The sequence below is a fragment of the Aquarana catesbeiana genome, linkage group LG11 (assembly GCF_042186555.1).
Source record: "Aquarana catesbeiana isolate 2022-GZ linkage group LG11, ASM4218655v1, whole genome shotgun sequence".
Classification (NCBI taxonomy): Eukaryota; Metazoa; Chordata; class Amphibia; order Anura; family Ranidae; genus Aquarana; species Aquarana catesbeiana.
The window spans coordinates 51,376,161-51,403,772 of record NC_133334.1 but is presented as its reverse complement, the minus strand read 5'-3'; the positions used below and the strand labels follow the sequence as shown (position 1 = coordinate 51,403,772).

At 43.3% G+C, this 27,612-nt stretch overlaps 1 protein-coding gene across 4 annotated transcripts in view; it reads right to left on the bottom strand.

Moving 5' to 3' along the window:
* LOC141112015 (para-nitrobenzyl esterase-like) overlaps window positions 1-27,612 on the bottom strand; it is a 79,644-nt gene that overhangs the window by 20,946 nt on the left and 31,086 nt on the right. For all 4 annotated transcript variants that reach the window (XM_073604337.1, XM_073604336.1, XM_073604335.1 and 1 more), the window contains one exon: window positions 6,567-7,252. In XM_073604337.1, coding sequence (XP_073460438.1) covers window positions 6,567-7,252 — 686 coding nt within the window. The remainder of the gene's footprint in view (window positions 1-6,566; window positions 7,253-27,612) is intronic.

The following is a 27,612-nucleotide window of genomic DNA, read 5'->3' as shown; positions in this document are numbered from 1 at the left end:
GCCGTAATGTGTGCTGTAACCTCTAGCAACCAGTCAGTGAGCGGTAATGATACACTGTAACCTCTGGCAACCGATCGCAATCACTGCCTGATCTGATTCAGTAAACTGATAATGAGTCCAGCTGCTATTTATTGTATGTCTCAGAGCAGGTGGAGAGAGAAACTGCATGGGGGGGCCCCAGGAAAAGTTTTGCCCAGGGTCCAATCAATATTAAAGACGGCCTTGTTACTATCATAGGCTGCTAGTACACCCCTGCAAAGCAGCACTCAAACTTGGAGAGGGAAGAGCTGCGCTGGAAGTCAATCATGTTTGCTTAGTACACACACGACAACAAAGAACATGTTGATCGGAGGAGCTAAAGTGAGAAAAGGGATGAGCTCATCAGTAACCTGATGCTCTATCACTCACTGTCCATTCAAAATGGGGCTTGGAGGTGACCAAACTGTATTGCAGAAGGTGTTAGATGGACAGCAATTCATATCCTTTGGCAGGTACAACATCTGCCGTAAATGTATTTCAACTAGGCAATAAAGTACAGTATATAAATAATGACCGTCTATGGCATAATTTAGAGAAAAAAACATAACATACAAACCTATACAAATGCTGAGGTAGGATGAGGTAAAGTGACTTAGTGACTTCATTGAAGCCCAGTTATTTATTTGCTTCAGTCTTTGAAAGGCTGAGTGTGCAATTAAGAAGGGTAGCACGACATACAGTATCTCACACGAGTGAGTACACCCCTCACATTTTTGTAAATATTTTATTATATCTTTTCATGTGACAACTCTGAAGAAATTACACTTTGCTACAAAGTAGTGAGTGTACAGCTTGTATAACAGTGTAAATTTGCTGTCTCCTCAAAATAACTCTACACACAGCCATTAATGTCTAAACCACTGGCAACAAAAGTGAGTACACCCCTAAGAGAAAATATCCAATTTGGGCCCAAAGTATCAATATTTTTGGCCACCATTATTTTCCAGCACGGCTTTAACCACCTTGGGCATGAGGTTCACCAGAGCTTCACAGGTTGCCACTGGAGTCCTCTTCCACTCCTCCAAGACGACATCACGGAGCTGGTGGATGTTAGAGACCTTGCGCTCCTCCACCTTCCGTTTGAGGATGCCCCACATATGCTCAATAGGGTTAAGGCTGGAGACATGCTTGGCCAGTCCATCACCTTTACCCTCAGCTTCTTTAGCAAGGTCGTGGTCATCTTAGAGGTGTGTTTGGGGTCCTTCTCATGTTGGAATACTGCCCTGCGGCCCAGTCTCCGAAGGGAGGGGATCATGCTCTGCTTCAGTATGTCACAGTACATGTTGGCATTCATGGTTCCCTCAATAAACTGTAGCTCCCCAATGCTGGCAGCACTCATGCAGCCCCAGACCACGACACTCCCACTACCATGCTTGACTGTAGGCAAGACACACTTGTCTTTTGTACTCCTCACCTGCAGTGGTATTTCCAGCTTTCATATTTAGGGGGGGCACATGGGGGGACAGGGACAAAAGTAGGGGGGCAACTATAAAATGCAATTATATATATATGTAGCGCTGGTAGATTTTTTAATCTACCGCTTATGTGTAAATTTAGTGGGTCATCTGTTCTGTACATAGTTCAGATTTAATCTATTGTTAAATTAGCCTCTGTTCCAGCTTTGGCTGTGTTGCGTGCAGTTCCACATTGTTGCCTGTGGGTGTCGTTGTCACCATAGGTCGGTGTTGGAAAGCAACAAGCTGAAGTATATGGAGTGCCCGTCTTTCTCAGAGACAATTCAGCAGAGGCGGTCCTCTGTGATGCATTCTAGGAGAGGGTATTTATGGGACAGATGCCATGCGCTAGAGAGAGTTCTACCTCGTTGCCCTCCGGGCTGGAGGGCTGCGTTGCTGCAGCCGTGCAAGTAGGCCCAGAAGCCTGTCTGGGGCCTACTACTGCTGGGATGGTCCTGTGCTGTCTGTCCTGCAGGAAGAAGCCGGACAATTGAGAAGACCCAGGGGAGGACCCATCTTAGAAGGGACTATGCGGAAGGCTGGTCTTAAGAGGGGCCTGGTGACTCGATTAGAGGACGCATCTTAATCTAATCTACTGCACAAGTACTGCCGGGTCGGCTTAAAGGTTCTGGTACTGTGTTGCTGTTCATAAGAAACCTACTACATCCTGTGGCAGAGGATCGTACAGTTTTGTTCTACTCAAGTCTGTGGCAGAGACTTTTTGTTCGTGCTGCGCTCCGGCTGCTAGGTTAGTGAGAGAGACCTATCCGGGCGGGCAAAGATTTAATCCTGGACTGAAGATACATTCGTCTTCAGGATTTCAATTCCTTAGTGCTACACCAAGAAAAGGTATTTGAACTTTCCTGCAACTCTTCTTCTACCTCTTTCCTGCTCCTTCTTCCAGTTATATCCCATTAAAGCATTGGAAAAGTACTAAAGTGACTGGTGCCTACATTGTCAGATAATAAGCTCAACGTGGACTCTAAGTCTGGTATTGGTGAAACTACAGGTAAAATGGTGACGGTAACAGCCCGATTTAAATCAGCAGCTCCAGAGTTATTGCGCTATATATATATATATATATATATATATATATCCTGGGGCCCATATATATCCTGGGGCCCTTTACTACGATCCCACAACGGCCCTTTCACATGTTCTGCAGTGAGCTCCCTTCCTACTGTATTGCCCCCCCCCCAGGGTGACAGAAACAAGAGATAGATGTCACCAGCATACCAAGAAAATATAAGGGTTGCAAAGGTTGTCTTGCCACCGGGCCCTGGTGTTCTGCCACTGAGGGGTTTCCCAGCCTCCTCTTGCTGTCCTGCCCCTGCTATTGACTGCTCTGGTCTGGCATCTCTTTGAATTTACAGGCTGGTTCTCCTGTCCTAAGGACGGGAGAAATTCGTCTGTTTTTTCAGTAACTGAGAGTCCTGGTGGAGTCCTTCCTGCAACTTGCTCTTCTCCCTGCCAATGAAGATGCAGGGGAAGGAGCAGATCGGGCGGCCGTGGTTGTGTGAGCGCTCGCATTATGCAGTGTCAGCGAGCAGAGGGAGGGGGGAGGAATCACCCGCAGGAGTTGACTGAGGACGCTCTCCCTCTTAGACATTGCCTTTTTGTAAAAAAAAAATAATAATTTTTTTTTAATTGGGGGGGGGGGGGTGGGGGGCACATGGTGGGGCACAGCATAATGTTGGGGGGTCAGGGCCCCCTCTGGCCCCCCCTAGGGACGCCATTGCACACCTGGTTGCCGCCACACACGCTAGACACCATCTGAACCAAATAAGTTTATCTTGGTCTCATCAGACCACAGGACATGGTTTTAGTAATCCATGTCCTTAGTCTGCTTGTCTTCAGCAAACTGCGGACTTTCTTGTGCATCATCTTTAGAAGAGGCTTCCTTCTGGGATGGCAGCCATGCAGACCAATTTGATGCAGTGTGCGGAATGTGGTCTAAGCATTGACACGCTGACCCCCCACCCCTTCAATCTCTGCAGCACTCATACATCTATTTCCCAAAGACAACGTCTGGATATGACGCTGAGCATGTGCACTCAACTTCTTTGGTCGACCATGGCGAGGCCTGTTCTGAGTGGAACCTGTCCTGTTAAACCGCTGTATGGTCTTGGCCACCGTGCTGCAGCTCAGTTTCAGGGTCTTGGCAATCTTATTGCCTAGGCCATCTTTACGTAGAGCAACAATTCTTTTTTTCAGATCTTCAGAGAGTTCTTTGCCATGAGGTGCCATGTTGAACTTCCAGTGATCAGTATGAGAGAGTGAGAGCGATAACACCAAATTTAACACACCTACTCCCCATCCACACCTGAGAACTTGTAACACTAACGAGTCACATGCAATCTGGGAGGGCAATGGCTAATTGGGCCCAGTTTGGACATTTTCACTTAGGGGTGTACTCACTTTTGTTGCCAGTGGTTTAGACATTTAATGGCTGTGTGTTGAATTAATTTGAGGGGACAGCAAATTTACACTGTTGTACAAGCTGTACACTCACTACTTTACATTGTAGCAAAGTGTAATTTCTTCAGTGTTGTCACATGAAAAGATATGATAAAATATTTACAAAAATGTATAATATATATATAAATATAAAATGCTGTATTTAAATTTGTGTGCACCACAACAACCAGTTACACCACTGGAACCAGACTAGATCTTAGGAGTTGTTGCCTGCTTGGAATCCTTTGTGCTTAATGTATTATGAGTAAATATTTTTATATATGTAAAGCCATTTTGTGTTAATTTTAAATTGGGCAATAGTCTTGGTGACCATTACACTGGAACTAAAAGGGCAAAAAGCTAACATTTTGGATTGCCAGCAGAAAAGGAACAGAGGGGAAATCATCCAAAGAGGATACTTGTTCTGGTGGCCCTGTTGACAGCCAAGGGTTCCCTTACTTTGAAGGGATTTCTTCTCCCTGCCTGTTTGGCAGATGGCAAAAGACTCTATTCAGCATGGGGGGGAAAGAAATGTGCTGTACACATGCCATGACCATAGAATAGAATTATACCCCTTTTCGGGTTCGGTGAGCAGAACTGATGCCAAACCTGACCCATTCAAGTGAATGGGACAGCACCACAACCACCCTGCAACTTCGTGTAATGCACTTGGTAGCAGCCAGGTGGTGTGGACCTTGTAGAGTCAAAACAGGTAGTGAGGAGGTGACATACCACCTCTCAACTGCTTGTCAACTACCCTCTCAAAAACTATCCACCACAAATTGCTTTTCAGAGAAGAGGTAAAGGCTGCCACAAGGGCACCCTAAAAGATGGCTCCCTTGGCCATGCAATACAAGGTGCCCCTTTAACATTCACATACAATTTGTTCTATTTAATTTATTTTAACAGATAATTACTAATTTCCAGAGAAAAAAAAAAACTTTTGTTTTGATGGTGTCAACTAAGGGAATTTCCTTTACTATGGAGAGATTTCATCTTACTTTCCATTATGTCTGTAGCCAAGCAATGAATGTAAATCTTCCCAATAGGATATGATAGCAAAAAAAATTGAGTGGTGTTTTAAATTCTAGACCCATAAACAAAAATTGTTATACAGTAAAACCTTGGATTGCAAGCCTAATTTGTTCCGGAAACGTGCTTGTAACACAAAGCACTTGTATATCAATGCGAATTTCCCCATAAGAAATAATTGAAAATGATAGCAATGTAAAAATGTCCATCTACAAATGGCAGCCTCCACAAGGGGATTAGAAGCAAAATCCACATAGACCATCCACTGCACCGCCTGCTCTCACCGCTGTCAGGCTGCAATCGTGACCGGGAAGATTACCCTGCAATAGAGCGATTTGAAAGTGAGGCTTGAAGCACCCGTGGAGTGGAAGGGATGACCTCGATGGTGGTGGCGATGCGGAGGACGGTCTATGTGGACAGCTTTACCATGGATGCCTGCATACTTAGATGTGCCTGTTTTAATCATCAATCAAGTGAGTTGCTAAATGTTGTGCCTTCATTAAATATAACCATATTGCTACACTTAGAGGCACCTCTCTTCTCTTTTATACTCATTTGTGACGTGATGTTACTCGTATATCAAGACATCACTCGTTTATCAAATTAAAATTTATAAAAAAGTGTTGCTAGTCTTGTAAAACACTGGCAGACCAAGGTTTTACTGTATATTGAAACTTACTAGTCTTCAGATAGCATTTTTTCAGCCTCTTGTTTTCTTTTATTGCCAACTGGTAGTCCTAAAAATAAAAGCCTTCCTGTCTCTTCATGTTTACGTTTTTTCTCCACTATATCTATGGAGGGAGCCATGGTTGTCACACAGGCTGGACCTCAAACGTGTCTGCCTTTGTTCATCGCAATTACTATACATGGTGGATTGATGGGGCTAGTAGATTACACAATAACTTTAATGTTCTTTGTGTTTTTTTTTCAGCTCACACAAAGTGACAAAGGCGCTGCTTTTCTGGTACAATGAACAGGTATTTTCTGTATTTGCTGAACCTGTTCTGAGCCTGAACAAGTAAATCTAATTTAGCCAGGACATCTAAGGACTGGTAAGCTGCAGTATATTTAAATGTTTGCTTTTGGGTTTAGATATGCTTTAACCCTTCCCTTGTCTGTCCGAAAGTTTTAAAAAATGACTTGATATACTTAGTCTTTTTAAAAAACACAATCTCTGGTGCATATTGCCCAAGCCTCTCCTAAAGCCCCTAGAATTATCTGTGCAAAAACTGAAATGTCTAGTCAACGGCTTGGCAACCATCACTCAGGGGTCTGTGGACTATTAGAGCTAGACTTCCCTAAACAATGTTCTAGGGCAATACATAGCAAAGTACAGTTTAGACTGGAACCAACAGAATCTAGTGTGTTCTGGAAGATCTACTGATGTAGATATTTTAGAGAAAATTGCATACCTACTATAAGCCGGCACCATGCATTAAAACTGATAGCTGCACAATAACTGCACCTTATACTGGCAGGAGGCACTCTTATATGACAGGAAAAGGCATTGGGCAAATATTAACTAATAATGATTAAAGGGAAGATAGAGAAAATAGATCTGTACATGTGCTGTGTTGCAGTTACCAGAGGTGTTGGTAGGTGATCCTTCTCGGAGTTCAGCCAAAGCTAGGAATCCAAAAGCATTAAGACGGTAGTTGAAGCTGACATGGACGATATGGCTGTCCCTTACTAGATCCTCATTGGGACAATAGCCAGGTTCTGCGCCACTGGCAATTAAAAGGTAGCCTCCGTGGATCCAAACCATGACTGGAAGTTTGGCTTCACGATTCAGTGATGGTGTCCACACATTGACATACAGGCAATCTTCTGAGCCCATCACTGTGCCTGTCTCACTCAAAGGCCTCACTTGGGCACACATGGACTTGAACTCTGTGGCAATGAGAGTGTCATTCAAGCAGGGGAGCCCCACAGGAGGCCTCCAACGCAATGGCCCAGTGGGGGGACTGGCATAAGGAATCCCTTTAAACATATAAACATGATCACAGTGATGACCACGAACCTTTCCACATGATGTTGATACATCTACCAGTGTACATCCTGAATTTCCCAACAGGTAGGCAAAACCAGCTGCCAGCAAACACAGCAGTATAATCCCAACACCTATAGCAGCCATGGTTTTGAAGGATTGGAAGCTGCAGGAAGTGTCAGCAGTGTCATAGTCCTTCTCCAAAAAGGTTTCTTCTTCTTCCCCCTCAGAGTCCACCAAGTGCCTAAATTCGGAATGTAAACCTTGCACTCCTCGAGTATTCCTATGGTTGTCAAGAAAACGGAGAAACATCTTAATACTTCCAGTAGCCTACAAGGATGGCTATAACTGCTAGGTGAAGTTAGGATACCTTACGCTGACTATGGATGGGAGTTTGTCTGAGACTAGCAAAATTAATACTATCCTAATGAATTTTATCATTACAATTAAGTGACATAAATCTCTTTTGAAAATGTTTCCAAATTTTTCACATCACAATCATTGACACTAATTATTTAAAGAAACCATGGTGGTTAAACACCTTATGAAGAAAATAATTTTTCCAGTTATTTTTCTTTTTCTCTTGTTCAAAACAATCAATGACCTGTCTATGAGCAACTATTATGAGATTCTATTGCCAGACCATCCACTTCAACAAAAATCTTCCCATAAGATTATATGAACATTTTAACATTTTTATAGTATTAATAAATATCATTTACCTGCAAAAGCATCCCTTTTATAGACATCCAAAAGGCCTGAAGCTTCTGCAGAGCATTATCTTGAAGTGATAAGTGACAGCCCCAGCAAACTAAGCTACCACTCAAGTGACACTATAGTATTCACTTTTTCCTCCCTGGCAGCATCATAAAAGGTTTATGTAGGGAGGGGAAGGGAGGGCAGTGGAGCTGGGCCAGCAAATACAGTAATTAAACACTCCTAAAAAGGTAAGACGGATATAACCTATAAGAAAGGAGGGGCTGTGCTAAGGAATTGACTCTCCTGGAGTAGTAACATTTTCTAGCAAGTTCAAAAAGCACATTTAAAGTGAATTCAAAAATAATTTATGGAAAAGAAAAACACAGCGAGTGAGATTTTTTAAAAATACTTTTTCTGCGCTTTTACGCACAATTTTTTCAGTCAGCGCAATAATTACCTTGTAAAAGTAGCAGTGACATTATCATTGCACTGTACATAGTCTATACAGACAGCAGAGCTGTGAGAGGGACTTGGCAGACCCACCTGCTACAGGCTGCCTGCAGAAAACTACAGGAGGGGACAGAGACCAGACCAGTCACCATGCACAAGGACAAGGAGCAGCAGTGACTGGTCTTTATTACAGGAAGCTCCTGCTCAGAGGCAAAGTTTCACACTGGATTATTGCACATATATGGAAGAAATACACAAAAACATCAAGATTCAAGTAAAAATACACACATGGTTTTTGGATGTAGCACCCTGATGTTTAGGCAAGGTTGCTCCTAAATTTACCTGCCAGGTGTATTTGCCTTGACCTATTGTTAGGGATCAATTGAGTTCACCCTACGTCTGGAATTGCTGCACTTCTCTCTTCTGCAGCTAGGTGGCCAGGTACCTGGTGACATTAGATAAGACAAGGGCAATGCAAGGACATATTAGGAGTATATGGGGTATCTCAGCCAATTGGCAGGGGTTTTCTTAAATCCCTTGGCCTGCTGGGAGAACCTATATATTTGGGTGGAGTCAGGTGATCGGGGTTCTGTGCCACCTGGTCGGCTGTCTGGGTGGACGTGTATTGTGCTGCCCGGGCTGCTAGGCCAAGGTTTGGGCCTATCCTGGGCTCATCTGACTGCTAGGCTGTCTGAGGGCCTATCCAGAAGCAAGAGAGCAGTGCAGGGTTGGGATTGCGGCTTGAAGTCCAACCAGAAGTGACGGTTCTGCCGGCCAGAGAACCTGTCGTGGTCGGAGGTAGAGGGAAAGCTGTTGCCACTAAGGGACCATCCACCTTATTATCAGGGGCCACAGTGAGTAGCTGAAGCAAGTACTGGAGCAGTATTCTCACCAACCGGGGATGATGAAGAATCTGGAAACTTCAGCAGGTGCCAAGCCAGGGAACGAGCAGGGAAGCAGGGGTGACACTTGAGGAAGATACTGTGGGGGTGATTTACTAAAGACCTGCGCCTGTGGTGCAGTGGAGAAATTGGAGCAACTGCACAAAAAACGGGACTCAAGACATTTATCAAAAATTATGGTGCACTCACATGCATCAAACCATATTTACAAAGGAAGCGCTATTGCGCAAACTTTCGCGCCTGCCGTTAGCAAGCGCAGCCAATGTAATTTTCTACATTTTTGTCTGAATACTATGGATAACTTTACTACAGTTTACCATCTTCTATTACCAGGCTAAAATGTATGTATATAATCTTGTTTGAATGCACAATTTCTGTCCAGAATATGTAGATCTGTCTTACAACTAATCAAGCCTTTTTACACCTTTCAGCTTACTCAACTGCACATGCGCATTGACAGACCACACCATTTCATCCTCGCCTGACAGGGCGCACGCACTTTAGCTTGTTAAAGCGGAGGTCTGCCAAAAATTTTTTTTTAAAGTCAGCAGCTACAAATACTGCAGCTGCTGACTTTTAAAACCATGGACACTTACCTGTCCAGGGCGCCCACGATGTCGGCACGCGAAGCCGATATGTCGCTCGGCTCTCGGGTGCTGCCGCCGCCATCTTCAGTAAGGGACTCAGGAAGTGAAGACTTGCGACTTCACTTCCCAGTTCCCTACTGCGCATGCGCAAGTCGCGTTTCGCAATACAGATGGTCCTTTCTGTCTCTGGGACCCGTGTGTTTCCCAGCAGACAGCATGGGGGGGACAGGAAGAGGGGGAGGAGCATGGGGGGGGGAGACAGGGGGAGTCTATGCCCAGATGTGGGTGCAAATACCTGTATTATAAAGGTATCTGCACCCCCCCCCCAGAAAGGTGCCAAATGTAACACCGGGTTCTGAAAAGTGGAGGTTCAATTTTTGTGTGAACCTCCGCTTTAAATATGTGTTGCGCATGAGCACATTTGCGTTCTCAGGTGTGCATAACTGCTTGTATGTTTTACATAAAAAAAAAAAAAAAAAAAAAAAAATATATATATATATATATATATATATATATATATATATATATATATATATATATTACATACATACATACTCAAAACTCTACTATTTTCAACTACTTCTACACAGTACCAGTTTAGCCATATCACCCCCCCATACACTGTACAATCTGGTCAAATTTGCATCCACTTATCTGTCTCAGCAATTCATTTCCCCATACACTGTGCAATGTGATTGGATAACGTCTGAATCCACTCATCTTTGTGAGCATTTCATTTCCCCATACACTGTGCAATGTGATTGGATAATATCAAAAATCTACTCATCTGTCTGAGCAATTCTTTTCCCCATAAGAAAAGTTAGGTAAACAAAGTGAAGAATTTTTCATTGCGCATGCGCAAACGAACAAGCAGCACGTGGGAATTGTCATTGCGCATGCGCAAATGTTCGCTCCATACAGCGTTTCCTATGCACAGTGGTGTAGTGGTAGCACTCTCGCCTAGCAGTAAGAAGGGTCACTGGTTCGAATCCCAACCACGACACTACCTGCTTGGAGTTTGCATGTTCTCCCTGTGTCTGCGTGGGTTTCCTCCGGGGTACTCCGGTTTCCTCCCACACTCCAAAGACATGCTGGTAGGTTAATTGGATCCTGTCTAAATTGTCCCTAGTATGTATGAATGTGAGTTAGGGACCTTAGATTGTAAGCCCCTTGAGGGTAGGGACTGATGTGAATGTACAATGTATATGTAAAGCGCTGCGTAAATTGACGGCGCTATATAAGTACCTGAAATAAATAAATAAATAAATAAATATAAGGGGGGGGGGATGTGGTTTGTGTACATTTGCCTAAAGTTAGGCCACCTTGCTGTGTGTATACTTTGTTATGCAGGCATTGATTTTATTATTGCTTAGAATTTAGATTGTTTTAGTAACTATTCAAAAGTTATGGGAATCATGGTTAATTCACTAATAAAAATTGTTTACTAAAATTTTTTCGGCTGTTACCTATTTTGACCTTACATTTCTTATAAAGTGTAGCATGATACACACAAAACAGGGAGGTCTATGTGTGTGGTTGAAGGGATGTGTAGACTAATGACTTGCCTTTTTATTTGATATACTTAGCTGTTTGAAAGTATATGCATTTGTCTTGATTGTGTTAGCTATGTCCTAAAGACTTGTCCGTTTGTCCTAAGTGTTATCTCTTTTGTATGTGGTGTGATTTGTTTGTTTTTCGGTGCATAGGCGACCTTCACATGATTTTTATAACTGTTGACTTGTTGAGTAGTTATGCCCCGTACACACGGTCGGATTTTCCGACGGAAAATGTGCGATCGGAGCGTGTTGTCGGGAAATTCCGACCGTGTGTGGGCTCCATCACACATTTTCCATCGGATTTTCCGACACACAAAGTTTGAGAGCAGGATATAAAATTTTCCGACAACAAGATCCATTGTCGGAATTTCCGATCGTGTGTACACAAATCCAACGCACAAAGTGCCACGCATGCTCAGAATAAATAAAGAGATGAAAGCTATTGGCTACTGCCCCGTTTATAGTCCCGACGTACGTGTTTTACGTCACTGCGTTCAGAACGATCAGATTTTCCGACAACTTTGTGTGACCGTGTGTATGCAAGACAAGTTTGAGCCAACATCCGTCGGAAAAAATCCATGGATTTTGTTGTCGGAATGTCCGATCAATGTCCGACTGTGTGTACGGGGCATTAGACTTTCACAGTGCTGTTTACTTGCCTTTATTTTATCTACCCTTTTTTTTTTTTTTTTTTTTTTTTTTTATTGTGAGAACTTTTACTGTGTTTCTCAAAGTTGTAAAATGCTTTGCAGTGCCTTTTCTGTGTGATAGGGTCTTTTTTCATGATAAAGGTGAACACCAACATCAATCCCCATATCATGTGTCAATTTATTTGCAAACAGATCATATATTCCTTTTTAAGTTGGAAACACAAAGACTTTCTCTGTTTTTTGTTATCTTGGGTTTAATTTGAGGGGAAGTTTACATGCCGCAGATTGTACATGAAATTTTACATGGTCTCCAATGGTTTGAGGCTTAAGCCTCGATCCTAGAAACTGGCTCTGTCCTTTTCAAATGCTAATGAAAGAACATATGTGCATGACTGATATTGAATACTATATTTTTAATAACCCAGAATTAAACTACATCTACAATTACACTATTTCTACACATCACATCTCGTTAAGGCAAAACTATCCTACGCTTACATTTTTGTTACAGCGCCCACATATGTAAACAGTGTTCACTAGCAATAATTCTAGTACTAGATCTCCTCTGTAACTCTAAACAGGCAACCTGTAAACATTTTTAAAGCGTCGCCTATAGAGATTTTTAAAATTTGTTTTTGTTATAAAATTTTTTAAATAAGTAAGTTATCTCCTTCACTGATGGGCACTGATAAGGCGGCACCGATGAGGTGGCACTGACAATGGGCACTGATAGGCGACACTGATGGGCACTGATAGGCGGCACTGATGGGCATTGATAGGTGGCACTGATGGGCACTCATAGGTGGCACTGATAGGCGACACGGATGGACACTGAAAGGTTTCACTGATGGATATTTATGGGTGGCACTGATAGACGGCACTGCTGGGCACTGATAGGCGGCACTGGGCACTGAAAGGCAGCACTGATGGGCATTGATGGGCACTGATGACTGGCACTGGATTTCACTGATAGGCATCGCTGGCACTGGCAGGCATTTTACAATGGCACAGATTGGCAGCTGCCTGGGCACAGATTGGCATTTCTCTGGTAGTTTATAATGGCATACCCGGTGGTACAGTGTGGTGGCCATCCCTGGTGGTCCTGGCAGCATCCTGGTGGTCCTGGCGGCATCCTGGTGGTCCTAGGCAGGCATCCGAGGGGGGGCTGTGCTGATAAACAATCAGCACAGACCCCCCCTGTCAGGAGAGCAGCCAATCGGCTCTCCTCTACTCGTGTCTGTCAGACGGGAATGAGGAAAAGCCGATCAACAGCTCTTCCTGTTTACATCATGATTGGACACGGCTGATCACATGGTAAAGAGTCTCTGTCAGAGACTCTTTACCTAGATCGGAGTTGCAGTGTCTCAGACTGACACACCGTAACAACGATCGCCGCAATGCGCGCCCCCGGCGGCGCGCAGCGGCTTGATATCCTGGCAACGTCATATGACGTTCGGTCAGGATATCTCAACCACTTTGCCGACGTCATATTGCTATATGGTGGGCAGCAAGTGGTTCAGTGGCTAGACACATTACATATTTATGGTCAAAATCTGCATAAATGTATGCCCATGGCATGTGTGTGTTTTTTTATGTGTGTGTGTGTGTGTGTGTGTGTGTGTGTATGTGTGTATATGTATGTATATATATATATATGTGTGTGTATCATATGTAGATTTATAGCGATAGAAAGATCAAGAGAAATAGCGACAGTTTGTTTTAAAGACATATGACATATGAAGGCTAACTCATATATACTAATATAATAATATAATAGATAATTTTTTTGGGGGGGGGGGGGGCAAACTACCCATAGACACACACATGATCACACAGATAATATGCTGGAAATACTCCCCTCTCTGTGAGCAATGTATTTTTCACACTTGTTCAAAAAAAGGGGTTACAACATTACAACATTACGTTACATTACATTACAACATTACCTTTAGTTTCTTCAAGAACTAAAGTTCTGAGGGCCAGTTCACACCACATTCAGTACCGTGTTCTTTTTTTCTGCACAGTGTTTTCCATGTATTCCAGTGGCTCTAGGTCAGTTCCAGTCAGTTTCCGGTCAGTTTCTGCACCGAAAACTGACTGGAACTGACTGCATGGTGTGAACTAGAGCCATTGCAATACATGGAAAAAACTGTGCATGCATTTCTATTGCAGAAAAAAAGCGCACGGAACTGCATCTGGTTTTGTGCTGACTCAGTTTGAATAGGAGTTACTATTCAGCTACACCACCAGACACAAGCTGCTTTCTCTTTTTGGGTATTAACCCTTTACACATTGCACAGTGTATGGGGAAAAGAATTACATAGACAGATGAGTGGAATCAGACATTATCCAATCACATTGCACGGTGTATGGGGAAATGAATTGGCCAGAATGCATAATACACAGATATGGATCTCTAGAATGAATATTGAGTTGTTTCAAAAAGAAGTTAATGAATGGAATAAAACTGGAAGCAATATACTTCATGTGCTAAGGAAAAGCTCATTAAGATGATCAGCATTACAATGAGCACGTGCCCAATGCCTGTTCTGTATTTAAGAATGTGTCTGCGGCCATGCGTGAAACGTTTCCGCGCATCCGGCGCAAGTCAACAGCTGTTTTCTATTTATTCAAATATGAACCATGTCGCAAAAATTGTTCCTGCGCGCGCAAATGCGCCAACATGTTCGTAAATCAGCCCCTGTGTAACAAGATCGGAAGAGCTCAAGGGATTCAGTGGCAGTGAATCAGCAAGTCTAGTGAGAGAGACTGGGAGCTCAGTGGGTCGAGAATCTACAAGAGGTGTTTATAGAGGATGAATAACAGGACATGGAGGGGGGATTATAGCGGTGCCAGTGACAACTAAACACACATGGTATCATAAAAGTATCAAATCTTTAAAAGTGTAAAGTTTAAAACCAAGCAACACATAATTTGTAAACGGTACACAAGTGGAGCACTATATGCAATTTTTCTGTTGACCGACACCATTGATGTTGAATGGTAGTAGCAGTTCAAATCATCCCTACTAGTTTCGCCAAGACATTGGCTTCATCAGGGGAATAGAATATAGCAGAAAATAATTAATGACTCTAAAAAAGAAGAAAAACCGTCACAAAACAAAATTGGAAACAGGTAAATATAAAAAATATAAATCAATGAGCGATTGATCAGCATAGTAGTCACGGTCCAGTCCAACTGTAACCTCCTACATCCCACGGGGGGCCCTCCCACAAGATGGAATGAACATCCCCATAGTACCCACGCCCCAGACATACCCCGTCAAGACTCCCGGGGCCAGGCAGGCGCAATCAAGCAGCTGGGGACGACACTCACACTTAGCCCTGTAATTGGCTGCAGAGGGCCTAAAAGGGATGCCTATAAAAACTAAAAAATGACAGCATAAGTAAAGTAATAACAGTGTAATTTTAATGTTAACGCGGGCTTAAAAGCATACTAAAGCCATGATTGCTAAAAAGAACAAAGAAGAGCGCTGGGCAAATAAGTATGTTGTGCTTGAATGTCTCAAGACAAAAGAAGTGATTGATTGGTAGAAGGAAGGACTAGAAAAACAATAGAGTTCATAATTATTAGTGGCATAAATAATGAAGTTTCCAAGACTTTATAAGTAATAATGCATGTAAAAAACTTCAGTTTATAAAGGAGAAAATGCTTACCCTCACACACTGGAAGCAAGTAAGGGCATTAGAAAGCCCAATGAAGTCAGATAAGGCAATGTGGAAAGCTGGAGGCAAAAGCCACACTTGGATAACAAAAATATCCAGATGGTTCAATCACCTAAGTCTAATTCAAAAAAGCCCAAAATCAGCACAGTAATTCCAATGAATATCTAATCATAAAAGAAAGGGGCAGCAAGAGAAATGAGGGATTTTTTCAGAACCAGAATTTACCTTGTAAATAGCTAGCAAAGCAACAGCGCTCAAGGAAGTCAGCGAGTGAAGACATGATAGTAGCAACCTTTTAAACCCCCCACCCGTTCGGCATTATTAATTAGCCAATCGGGAGCGGACAAAGGACGACCCGTGCGCCTGCGCAGTGTCCAGGGACAATAGCCTACAATGCCCAAGATGCCGAGCGCGACCTGAATCACATGGTGTGAGGACAACCAAGTGATGATGACAAACCAGGCCGTGATCATGGCAATGTGGGAGGAGAGGAAGGGAATAACCTCCACCCACCAAAGGAGGGAGGTAAAAGAGGCCAATTTAGAATTGAACGGATAGGGGACGTGAACGCGGGCCGAAGGGGCGGGCCGACTGTCAATGACATTCACCGCTTGGGTGTCCATGCAACCAAAGGCTGTAGAGGGACGTGGCCCCCAAACAACAAAAAGGGCGCCTGGCTAGCAACCAATCGCTCAGAGATAAAGGAACCATCAACATTTCAAAGCAATACATAGGATCTATCAATATTTTAATACATAGCTAATGCCACAGACCTAAGTTACCCTAATCATAATATACAAAGTACAAAATGAGTTACAAATAAACAAACAATGTAAAATAAATAAAGTAGATGTAATTCTAACAGTGATGACAATTATAAAAGGTATTGATTCAACGGCATATACTCAAGAAGCATTATGTTGATCCCAAGAATGTTGAAGGGTTCGGGAAAGCAGCAGAAAGAGCAAAAACGGAGAGAAGGGGGAAGGGCATGATGAAAGAAGGAAATGGGGGCCCAATGCAGACAGGCGATCAAAGTCATATGAGGCCAGAAATAAATACACATAGGGGTTGCCAAATAAACAAAGAGTTGAATATAGTATAGCAAAATTAAATATGTAAAAAACTAAAGAAGGGATTTAAAGCTAATATATTCGTTCAACCCAGGAAATTTTATAGCATCCAAATTGTGTATCCATCTAGTCTAGCTGGAGCAAGGGGATGTCGATGTTGCCACCACGAACATGTAAAGGTACATGCTCAAGTGCAGCAAAACGAACGACATCTGGATCATACTCATGTTGGCTAGCAATGTGTCTATTCAGGGCAGTTGTAGTTAGATGATTATATAGGGGTGCAATGTGGCCTTTAATAGGTTTAAGGAAAGGATGCTTCGTCTTTCCAAAGTACAAACAACCACATATACAAGTAGCTAAATAAACTACTCTGACTGTTTTACACGTAACTCTGTGTTTAACACGATGAACCTGGCCATTGGGGAGAAAAACGTCCCTGGAATTAGTAATACAAGGACATATATCACAACCACCACATTGAAAGGTACCAACAGCGGAAAGGTCCACTGGGCTTCTGCACATGTGGTGGCTGTGAACTTAATGATCCCTCGTTGAAGGGGCACGTATATATGTGATCTTGGGGTAAGATTTTAGATATTTTGTAATGGTATTGTCCGCCATCAAAAGTGGCCAATATTTATGGAAAATACTTCTTATTTGACTATGCTGTTTGGAAAATTGAGTAATGATCCTCACCGATTGGTTCGGTTTGTTAAGTTTAGTCGAATGGATCAGATCATGTCTATTAAGTTTAGTTACTCTGTTAAAGGCCCTTTTGAGCAGAGACCGACGGTATCCTCATTGGAGGAGTCTGTCATGTAAATCTTTGGCTGCAAGATGGAAATCAGCGTCCAATGTGCAGTTCCTCCTAAGTCGTAAAAACTGACTATAGGGGATGCTGTCCAATAGGGACTGAGGGTGTGCACTGATGGCATGTAAAATAGTATTGCCTGCGAAAGGCTTGTGACATAAAGATGAGTGTAGAATTCCATCCTCATCAACATGAATTTGCAAATCTAGGAAACTGATCTTGGACTGACTGCATTCCATTGTAAAGCTAAGATTGTAGGCATTGACAGCCAACTAGTCCATCAGCTGCGAGAGTTCATCCCGACTACCTGACCATAAAATAAAAACATCATCAATATACCTATACCAGGGAATGACATGTTGAAGTAATCCTGATAAGGGCTCTTGAGAAAAAAGATCCCTCTCCCACCCCCCCCAGGTACAGGTTGGCGTAAGACGGGGCACATTTAGTCCCCATGGCCACCCCCTGCACCTGGAGGAAGTGGGAGTAACCAAACATAAATACATTTCTAGTCAAGATTAACTCAAGCAACTGAAGGACAAACTGGCTGTAATTATTGGATGAAGGTCCACGCTGTATAAGATGGGCACGAATAACCTCAATTCCTTTGGCATGTGGGATTGAATTGTATAAACTTTCCACGTCTAGGGCTACCAACCATGTGTTGGGAGGAACCTGTTTCCTATTTCCCATCTATGTTGCGAAGCAAATCATTGGTGTCCTGAACATAAGAAAAAAGGGCGGTTACATGAGGTGTTAAATATTTGTCTAGGCTCTGATAGCTGGAGACGATAGGTCGTCCAGGTGGCTGTTGCAGTGACTAGTGCACCTTTGGAGTAAAAGGTCGAAATCTTTGGATCCTTCACATTCAGATAATTCCATGTACTTAAATCAATTGTGCCCAATTGATAGGCTTCAAAAATGAACCCATAATACTCACTAGTGAAGTTTTGTATTAGAGTCTTAGAAATAGGGCGATACCAATGTCTGTTGTCAAGGATGTCCAGGCACATACGCTCATAGACTGGGACATCCATGACAATGACATTGCCGCCCTTGTCGGCCGGTTTGATGACCAGGTCAGGATGACATTGTAAATCCCTAAGGGCTTTCCGATGTCTAGAGGATAAGTTATGTGTATGGAGTAAATGTTGGGATTGGTCTGAAGTGAGGGGAAAGCTCGCAATTTCGGTTTAAATGAAATGGGGAGGAAAGGACACACCGGGGATGAAGACACCACACGAGGGGAAGGGTGGCTCCTCGTCACTAGTGTGTCCCTCCTCCCAAAGCTGCATAAGGTCATCCATAGCTCGAAGTTCAGTATCAGAGAATTCCAAAGGGGGATAATTAGGAAGTTCTGATGAAGAAGGTTTATCATAAATAACCTTGAACAAAAGGGGTCTAGCGAACAGATGTATATCCTTAATCAATTGAAAACGGTCAAGATCTGTCGAGGGACAAAAAGTAAGACCTAGTTTAAGTACATTAACCTGTTCATCTGTCAAAGTAACAGATGAAAGATTAACAATTTCTAATCCTGCAAGGCCCTGATTTACAGGGGCTGTGATGATTCACTACTGAATCTGGTGTCTTCCCTAAAAAAATAGGTGCCAATTTGGGATCAATGGAAAGAGTACTCATGGGAAATAATGACAATAGGGTAGGTTCACTAACCCAAGGAACGGTGGATGAAGATAGTGAAGTAGAGAGAACAGGAGTAGTAGTGCTTAGTGGAAGATGTGATGGTGAATTAGAAGGTAAGGGTGTAAACGAAGGTCTACCAGTAGAAGGAAATGGGGTAGACGAGTGTGCCTTAGAGAGGTGGGTACGAACCACTGAAGGTCGACTAATAGAAGTGGGTCCAAAAGTGCGGTGAAGTGAATCTGTAGAAGTGGTGGTGCGATCCCCTTTTCTTTTTTTAGGTAACCTATCCTGAGAAAGGTCGCAATAAGTGGTGGAAGAGCTAGTTGAGAAGGATACAGAGTTAACATTAGGTACTTCATTCTCTGGTTTAGGTGCCTCAGCAGTGTAAGGTTTGGAAAAAGGTTTATTAAAACTTGTTTGGTTCCACTTATAGGCAAAACCATTCTCATGAGCAGATTTATCACAAAGGAATTTCCCCTCCTTTATGTTTATAATCCCCAGCGTGTATTCCTCCAGATGCACCCGCATGTCCTTGTCACGCTTGGTGAAGCTGGGGGAAGGCGCACCGAGCGCATGCTCCTGATACCAATTATTGATCTGAAAATCAAGCTGGTTGAGCTCAGATTCATATTGTTTTCACAAAATGGAGATCACTTCCAGGGAGCACATTTGAAGATTATGCTCCCAGGATTGTTTAAGGGAATGATTAATTTTTTTGATATTCGGGAATATTTGGATCCTCAAACCCCATGGGACAATACTATTCTGTGAATATTTTTCAAAATACACCTTATGCCAATAAATATGTACTTTCTTTTCAAGAAGGCGCTGCAATCTCATGAACGCCCGATCAAGGTCATCATCAGAAATGTTTGCCTTCGTCTGGGATGATCGAATCTTTGTCATCAGGCCCTCAAAGGCCTCACCACAAAAGTCTGCCATGCTAAATTGCTGCTAATTACTGTATTTATTGGCGTATAACACTCACTTTTTCACCATGAAAATTGGGTGCAAATAGTGCATGCGTGTTATACGCCAATACTTAAATTTTAGCTGCCTCGGATTGGACAGGGAAGGGATCGGGACGAGCGCCGTCAGATTAAATACAGTGAGAATCTCCTGTTTACTTGGCAGCCTCTGTAATAGGAAGTCCCGTCGACTGGGACGCCATTGGACCACTGTTCTGTCTATCATAGGAGATTCTCACTGTATGTAATCTGTCGGAGCTCGTCCCGCCCCCCTCCCTGTCCCCTCTAGGCTGCAGATGGGCATCGATCAGGCTGCATTGATGGCAATTGTGAGGCTGCTGCATTGGTGGCAATGGTGAGGCTGCTGCACTGATGGCAATGGCAAGGCTGCTGCATTGATGGCAATGGTGAGGCTGCATTCATGTGGACTGAAGAGGCTGCATTGATGGCACTTGTTAGGCTGCAGATGGGCATACCTTATTTAAAATTTACGTTTTTTTCCTGAAACTTCCCTCATAAAATGAATGTGCGTGTTATACGCCTGTGCGTGTAATACGCCGATAAATACGGTAATTATGGAATCTAACAATCCACAAAATGAAAATATGTAAAAATTTAAATTTTCACACAAGAATTATTGAAAAAATAAAAAATAAAAGGGAAAGAAGAGAAAAAAACAAAGATAATGAATCATACATAGATAATGATGAAAAACAACAAAAGCATAAATTAGGAGTATCTTACTATCTAGAGTGACAAACCACCACAAAAATGGTGTACTGAAACACCTGGGTTGTAAAAAATGAAAATTGGTTAGTGGTATGTCCTAATAGAAACAGCACCTCATCCCTGAATCAGAAAATTAATAACAGGACATGGGGGGGGGGGGGGGGGGGTTATAGCGGTGCCAGTGACAACTAAACACACATGGTACTGTATTATAAAAGTATCAAATCTTTAATAGTGTAAAATTTAAAATCAAGCAACAAATAATTTGTAAACGGTATACAAGTGGAGCACTGTACAATTCTTCTGTTGACCGACACCACTGATATTGAATGGTAGTAGCAGGTCAATTCATCCCTACTAGTTTCGCCAAGACATTGGCTTCATCAGGGGAATAGAATATAGCAGAAAATAATTAATGACTCTAAAAAAGAAGAAAAACTGTCACAAAACAAAATTGGAAACAGGTAAATATAAAAAATACAAATCAATCAGCGATTGATCAGCATAGTATTCACGGTCCAGTCCAACTGTAACCTCCTACATTCCACAGGGGGGATGGAATGAACATCTCCATAGTACCCACACCCCAGACATACCCTGTCAAGACTCCCGGGGCCAGGCAGGCGCAATCAAGCAGCTGGGGGCGACAATCACACTTAGCCCTGTAATTGGCTGCAGAAGGCCTAAAAGGGATGCCTATAAAAACTAAAAAATGACAGAATAAGTAAAGTAAGAACAGTGTCATGTTAATAATGTTAACGCGGGCTAAAAAGCCTCAATACATACCGAAGCCATGATTGGTAAAAAGAACAAAGAAGAGCGCTGGGCAAATAAGTATGTTGTGCTTGAATGTCTCAAGACAAAAGAAGTGATTGATTGGTAGAAGGAAGGACTAGAAAAACAATAGAGTTCATAATTTATTAGTGGCATAAATAATGACGTTTCCAAGACTTTAAAAGTAAATGATAGGTCTCCCGCTGTCAGAGATAGGTTCACTAACCCATTCGTCGGGTTAGTGAACTTACCCTATCGTCATTATTTCCCACAAGTACTCTTTCCATTGATCCCAAATTGGCACCTATTTTTTTAGGGAAGACACCAGATTCAGTAGTGAATCCATCAGAGCAATGCAGGATTAGAAATGGTTAATCTTTCATCTGTTACTTTGACAGATGAACAGGTTCATGTACTTAAACTAGGTCTTACGTTTTGTCCCTCGACAGATCTTGACCGTTTTCAATTGATTAACCACTTCAATATAGGGCACTTATACACCATCCTGCCCAGACCAATTTTCAGCTTTCAGTGCTGTCGCAGTTTGAATGACAATTGCGCGGTCATGCTACACTGTACCCTAACTAACTTTTTATCATTTTGTTCCCACAAATAGAGCTTTCTTTTGGTGGTATTTGATCACCTCTTCGGTTTTTATTTTTTGCTAAACAAATAAAAAAAGACCGAAAATTTTGAAAAAAATTAAAGTTTTGCTTTTGTTTCTGTTGTAAAATTTTGTAAATAAGTAAGTTTTCTCTTTCACTAATGGGCACTGATAAGGCGGCACCAATGAGGTGGCACCAATGAGCGGGCACTGACGATGGGCACTGATATGCGGCACTGATGGGCACTAGTAGGCGGAACTGATGGGTGGCACTGATATGCAGCACTGATGGGCATTGATAGGCGGCACTAATGGGCACTCATGGGTGGCACTGGTGGGCACTGATGGGCACTGATAGGCGATACCGATGGGCACTGAAAGGCTGCAAAAGTGGGTTCTTATGGGTGTGCACTGATAGGCGGCACTGCTGGGCACTGCTGGGCACTGATAGGCGGCATTGCTGGGCACTGATGGGCACTGATAGGTGGCACTGATGGGCACTGATAGGTGGCACTGATGGGCATTGATACATGGCACTGATACGCGGCACTGATATGAGGCACTGATAAGCATCCCTGGTAGCACTGGCAGGCATTGTGAGTGGGCTCTGATTGGCAGCTGCCTGGGCATTGATTGGCAGCTGCCTGTGCACAGATTAGTATTTCCCTGGGGGTCTAGGGGGGCATACCTGGTGGTCCAGTGTGGACGGCCATCCTGCTAGTCCTTGGCATGATAGTGGTCCTGGGCGGGATCCGAGGGGGGGCTGTGCTAATAAACAATCAGCACAGACCCCCCCTGTCAGGAGAGCAGCCAATCGGCTCTCCTCTACTCGCGTCTGTCTCTTCCTATTTACATCGTGATCAGCCGTGATTGGACACAGCTGATCACGTGGTAAAGAGTCTCCATCAGAGACTCTTTACCTAGATCGGAGTTGTGGTGTGTCAGACTGACACACCACAACAACGATCGCACGATGCACGCCCCCGGGGGCGTGCAGTGGCTTAATATCCTGAGGTGTCATATGACGCCCAGTCAGGATATTGAAACCACACTGCCACCTTCATTCTGCTATATGGCGGGCGGCAAGTGGTTAAGGATATACATCTGTTCGCTAGACTCCTTTTGTTCAAGGTTATTTATGATAAACATTCTTCATCAGAACTTCCTAATTTTCCCCCTTTGGAATTCTCTGATACTGAACTTCGAGCTATGGACGACCTTATGCAGCTTTGGGAGGAGGGACACACTAGTGACGAGGAGCCACCCTTCCCCTCGTGTGGTGTCGTCGTCCCTGGTGTGTCCATTCCTCCCCCTGTTTCATTTAAACCAAAATCGCGAGCTTTCCCCTCACTTCAGACCAATCCCAACATTTGGGCTTTTGTCCAGCAAACTACTTTTGAGATTGAAAATATGGATTTGGAAAAACTCCATAGACATAACTTATCCTCTAGACATCGGAAAGCCCTTAGGGATTTACAATGTCATCCTGACCTGGTCATCAAACCGGCCGACAAGGGCCGAAATGTCATTGTCATGGATATCCCAGCCTATGAGCGTATGTGCCTGGACATCCTTGATAACAGACATTGGTATCGCCCTATTTCTAAGACTATAATACAAAACTTCACTAGTGAGTATTATGGGTTCATTTTTGAAGCCTATCAATTGGGTACGATTGATTTAAGTATATGGAATTATCTGAATGTGAAGGATCCAAAGATTTCGACTTTTTACTCCAAAGGTGCACAAGTCACTGCAACAGTCACCTGGACGACCTATCGTCTCCAGCTATCAGAGCCTAACTGAAAATGCCAGTGCCCTAGTAGACAAATATTTAACACCTCATGTAACCTCCCTTTTTTCTTATTTTCAGGACACCATTGATTTGCTTCGCAACATAGATGAGAAACAGGTTCCTCCCAACACATGGTTGGTAGCCCTAGACGTGGAAAGTTTATACAATTCAATCCCACAGGCCAAAGGAATTGAGGTTATTCGTACCCATCTTTTAAAGCATGGATTGACCACATTGCACCCCTATATAAACATTTAACTACAAATGCCCTGAATAGACACATTGCTAGCCAACATGAGTATGATCCAGATGTTGTTCATTTTGTTGCAATTGAGCATGTACCTTTACATGTTCGTGGTGGCAACATCGACATCACCTTGCTCCAGCTAGAGATTAGATGGATACACAATTTGGATGCTGTAAAATTTCCTGGGTTGAACAAATATATTGGCTTTAAATCCTTTCTTTAGTTTTTTACATATTTAATTTTGCTATACTATATTCAACTCTTTATTTGTTTATTTGGCAACCCCTATGTGTATTTATTTCTGGCCTCCTATGACTTTGATCGTCTATCTGCATTCGGCCCCCATTTCCTTCTTTCATCATGCCCTTCCTCCTCCTCCATTTTTGCTCTTTCCGCTGCTTTCCCGATCCCTTCAACATTCTTGGGATCAACATAATGCTTCTTGAGTATATGCCGTTGAATCAATGCATTTTATAATTGTCATCACTGTTATAATTACATTTACTTTATTCATACCTGCCAACATTTTGAGATGGGAATGAGGGACACCTGCTAACAAACGTATGTAGGCATAGAATACGCCCCCTGCCACACCCCCTTAAAGGAAAATTAACAAGAAAAAAAGGTTAATTAAATCCAAAAGTGCTTTTTTTACCACTACTATTCCTTTATATTGGCTTTTAAAATGTACAGATGCAGCAATTTAGAAATTGAATGAAAGGTTTAGCACTAGGAAATACTTTCTGAAAGATAAAAAGTGCATTTTATATACAACTATATAGATCAGACCAAAATGAGGGACAAATGAGGGGGGAAGAGGGACAGAGGGACATTGCTCCAAATCAGGGACAGTCCCTTGAAATCAGGGACAGTTGGGAGCTATGCTTTATTTATTTTACATTGTTTGTTTATTTGTAACTCATTTCGTACTTTGTATATTATGATTAGGGTAACTTAGGTCTGTGGCATTAGCTATGTATTAAAATAATGATAGATCCTTCGTATTGCTTTGAAATTTTGATGGTTCTTTTATCTCTGAGCGATTGATTGTATGGATTCATTGTCATGTACAGTGGAACCTCGGATTACGAGCATAATCCGTTCCACGAGTATGCTCATAATCCAAAGTACTCGCACGCCCCCTGTTCAATTCTACATCGGCCTCTTTTAACTCGCTCTTTTGGTGGGTGGAGGTTATTCCCTTCCTCTCCTCCCCTATTGGTAGGCCCATGCCATAATCACGCCCTGGTTTGTCATCATCACTTGGTTGTCCTTACACAATTAGATTCAGGTCGCGTTCGGCATCTTGGGCATTGTAGGCTATTGTCCCTGGACATTGCGCAGGCGCACGGGTCGTCCTTTGTCCGCTCCCGATTGGCTAATTAATAATGCCGAATGGGTGGGGGGTTTAAAAGGTTGCCACTATCATGTCTTCACTTGCTGACTTCCATGAGCGCTGTTGCTTTGCTAGCTATGTACAAGGTAAATTCTGGTTCTGAACAAATCCCTCATTTCTCTTGCTGCCCCCTTTCTTTTATCGTTAGATATTCATTGGAATTACTGTGCTGATTGTGGGCTTTTTTGAATTAGACTTAGGTGATTGAACCATCTGGATATTTTTGTTATCCAAGTGTGGCTTTCCTGACAGGCTCCATGGCAGCATACGTGTGGGTAGGCTCCGCCTCCATAACTACCCAATAGGACCCCCTCTCCCATAAATCTTTGCTCTAGGCTGCTATCCATGTTCCTTTTTTGTCCTCCTCCGTAGGACCAGGTGTTGGTTCTCCTACCTGAAGATAAATCCTCCCTACGATCGATGATGCCGAGTGCCTAAGATTCCTCCGATAGGCCCTGACTGTTAAGCAGGGTATGGAGTGTAAAGCAGAGTAGCGCTGAAGATTGGATCGGTTCGTCTATGTGCGCACGGTCTATTGCCTAAGGTTTCAGGCGACCATTATCTGCTGCCAAGTCCGGTGTGTATGTGTATGGAAGGCGTTCCTCGGCCCAGGTGATCGTAGGTGGAGTGGTAAAGTTTTTTTTTATTTCATTCACATATGGCAGCAGTGTTTATGTGTATCATACCTCTGTGTGTTTTCTTCCTGCTTCCTGGTGTCCTAGATTGGCGCTGACGCTCTCTGCGTTCCAGCAGCCGCTCTCTCTGTGACTTCCGGGTACCGGCGTGCGTTCTGCGCATGCGCGGACCCAATACGAAGTCGAGGCTTGGTTCGCGCATGCGCGCGAGCGTCTCGCGTCTGACGTCGGCGATGACGTCACGGGCGCCACTTTTAAAAGCTGTGAGAAGCTTTCAGAGCCCTGGGAATGATCGTGGGGGATACAGCGACTTCCCGGGGCTACTATCTTGGCGGTTCAAGGTAAGACAATCTCTATTGTCTGGGGTTGGAGGTCTGTTGTCAGTCAGCTGATCCTGTGAATCTGTCTCTGCAGCTTCCTATTGTATTGACATTATGGACTCCTCACTGCCCCCTAGTGGCCAGCCCGCTTGTAGCAGGTATGTTTGCAGTTTTGCCTTTCTGCCTGTACAAGGATTGAGAGTAGGACACCAGCTGATTTTCTTTTCTATCTTCTCTGTGTTTCTTTCCTCACAGCCCTACTAGGTCTGATCCACACCGTAGTTCTCATAAAGGAAGTGGATCATCAAAATCACACCACCGGCAATCTTCCTCCAGGTCTAGCCATCATAAATCTTCCAGATCTGAACAGCGCAATAAGAATCCTTCTCACCCCCCTTCATCTCACTCTAAAGAGAGTTCAGGGAAATCATGCTGGGGATGTAGGATGCCTGTTCCAACAGACAAATCTCTCTGTGATCACTGCTTTTCTAAAGCCGCAGATGAGAGGGATGGTGCAGACCAGCGTTTGGAATCTATGGTTAGGCGGGTTGTGAAAGAATCTCTACAGGAGAGAGAAGCCCAGCAGCCCCGTGATTCCCCATCAGACCCATTATGCCCTCCAGTGGGCGAAGGTTCTGTGCATGAGACATGGGATTCCTCCCAACCAAGTCACCCTTCTGCTCCTGTTTCAGACAGCGAATCGGATCTGGAAGATCCTGGCGTGGGGTTTGAGTACGCTTTAGTTCCTTCTTTGGTAAAGGCAGTAAAGGAGGCCCTGAAGTGGGAAGATCCAGTTACTTCCCCCCCAAAACAGAGGAAGTTTTTTAAGCAGCTCAATAAGGAGCGACAATATTTTCCTTTTCTCTCTGAGCTAGGTGAGGTCATTTCTGAAGAATGGAGCAAAATGGACAAGAAAAGTTCCATGCAGTCAAAGGTCTCGAAACTATATCCTTTCAAGGAAGAGGAAGTAAAGCACCTTGAATCAGCCCCATTAGTGGATGCGGCTTTAATGAGACTAGCAAGATATGTAACGCTTCCCTTGGAAGACACTGTATCTTTTAAAGATCCTTTGGAAAGGCGAATTGATGCAGATTTAAAGAAGATCTACCTGACG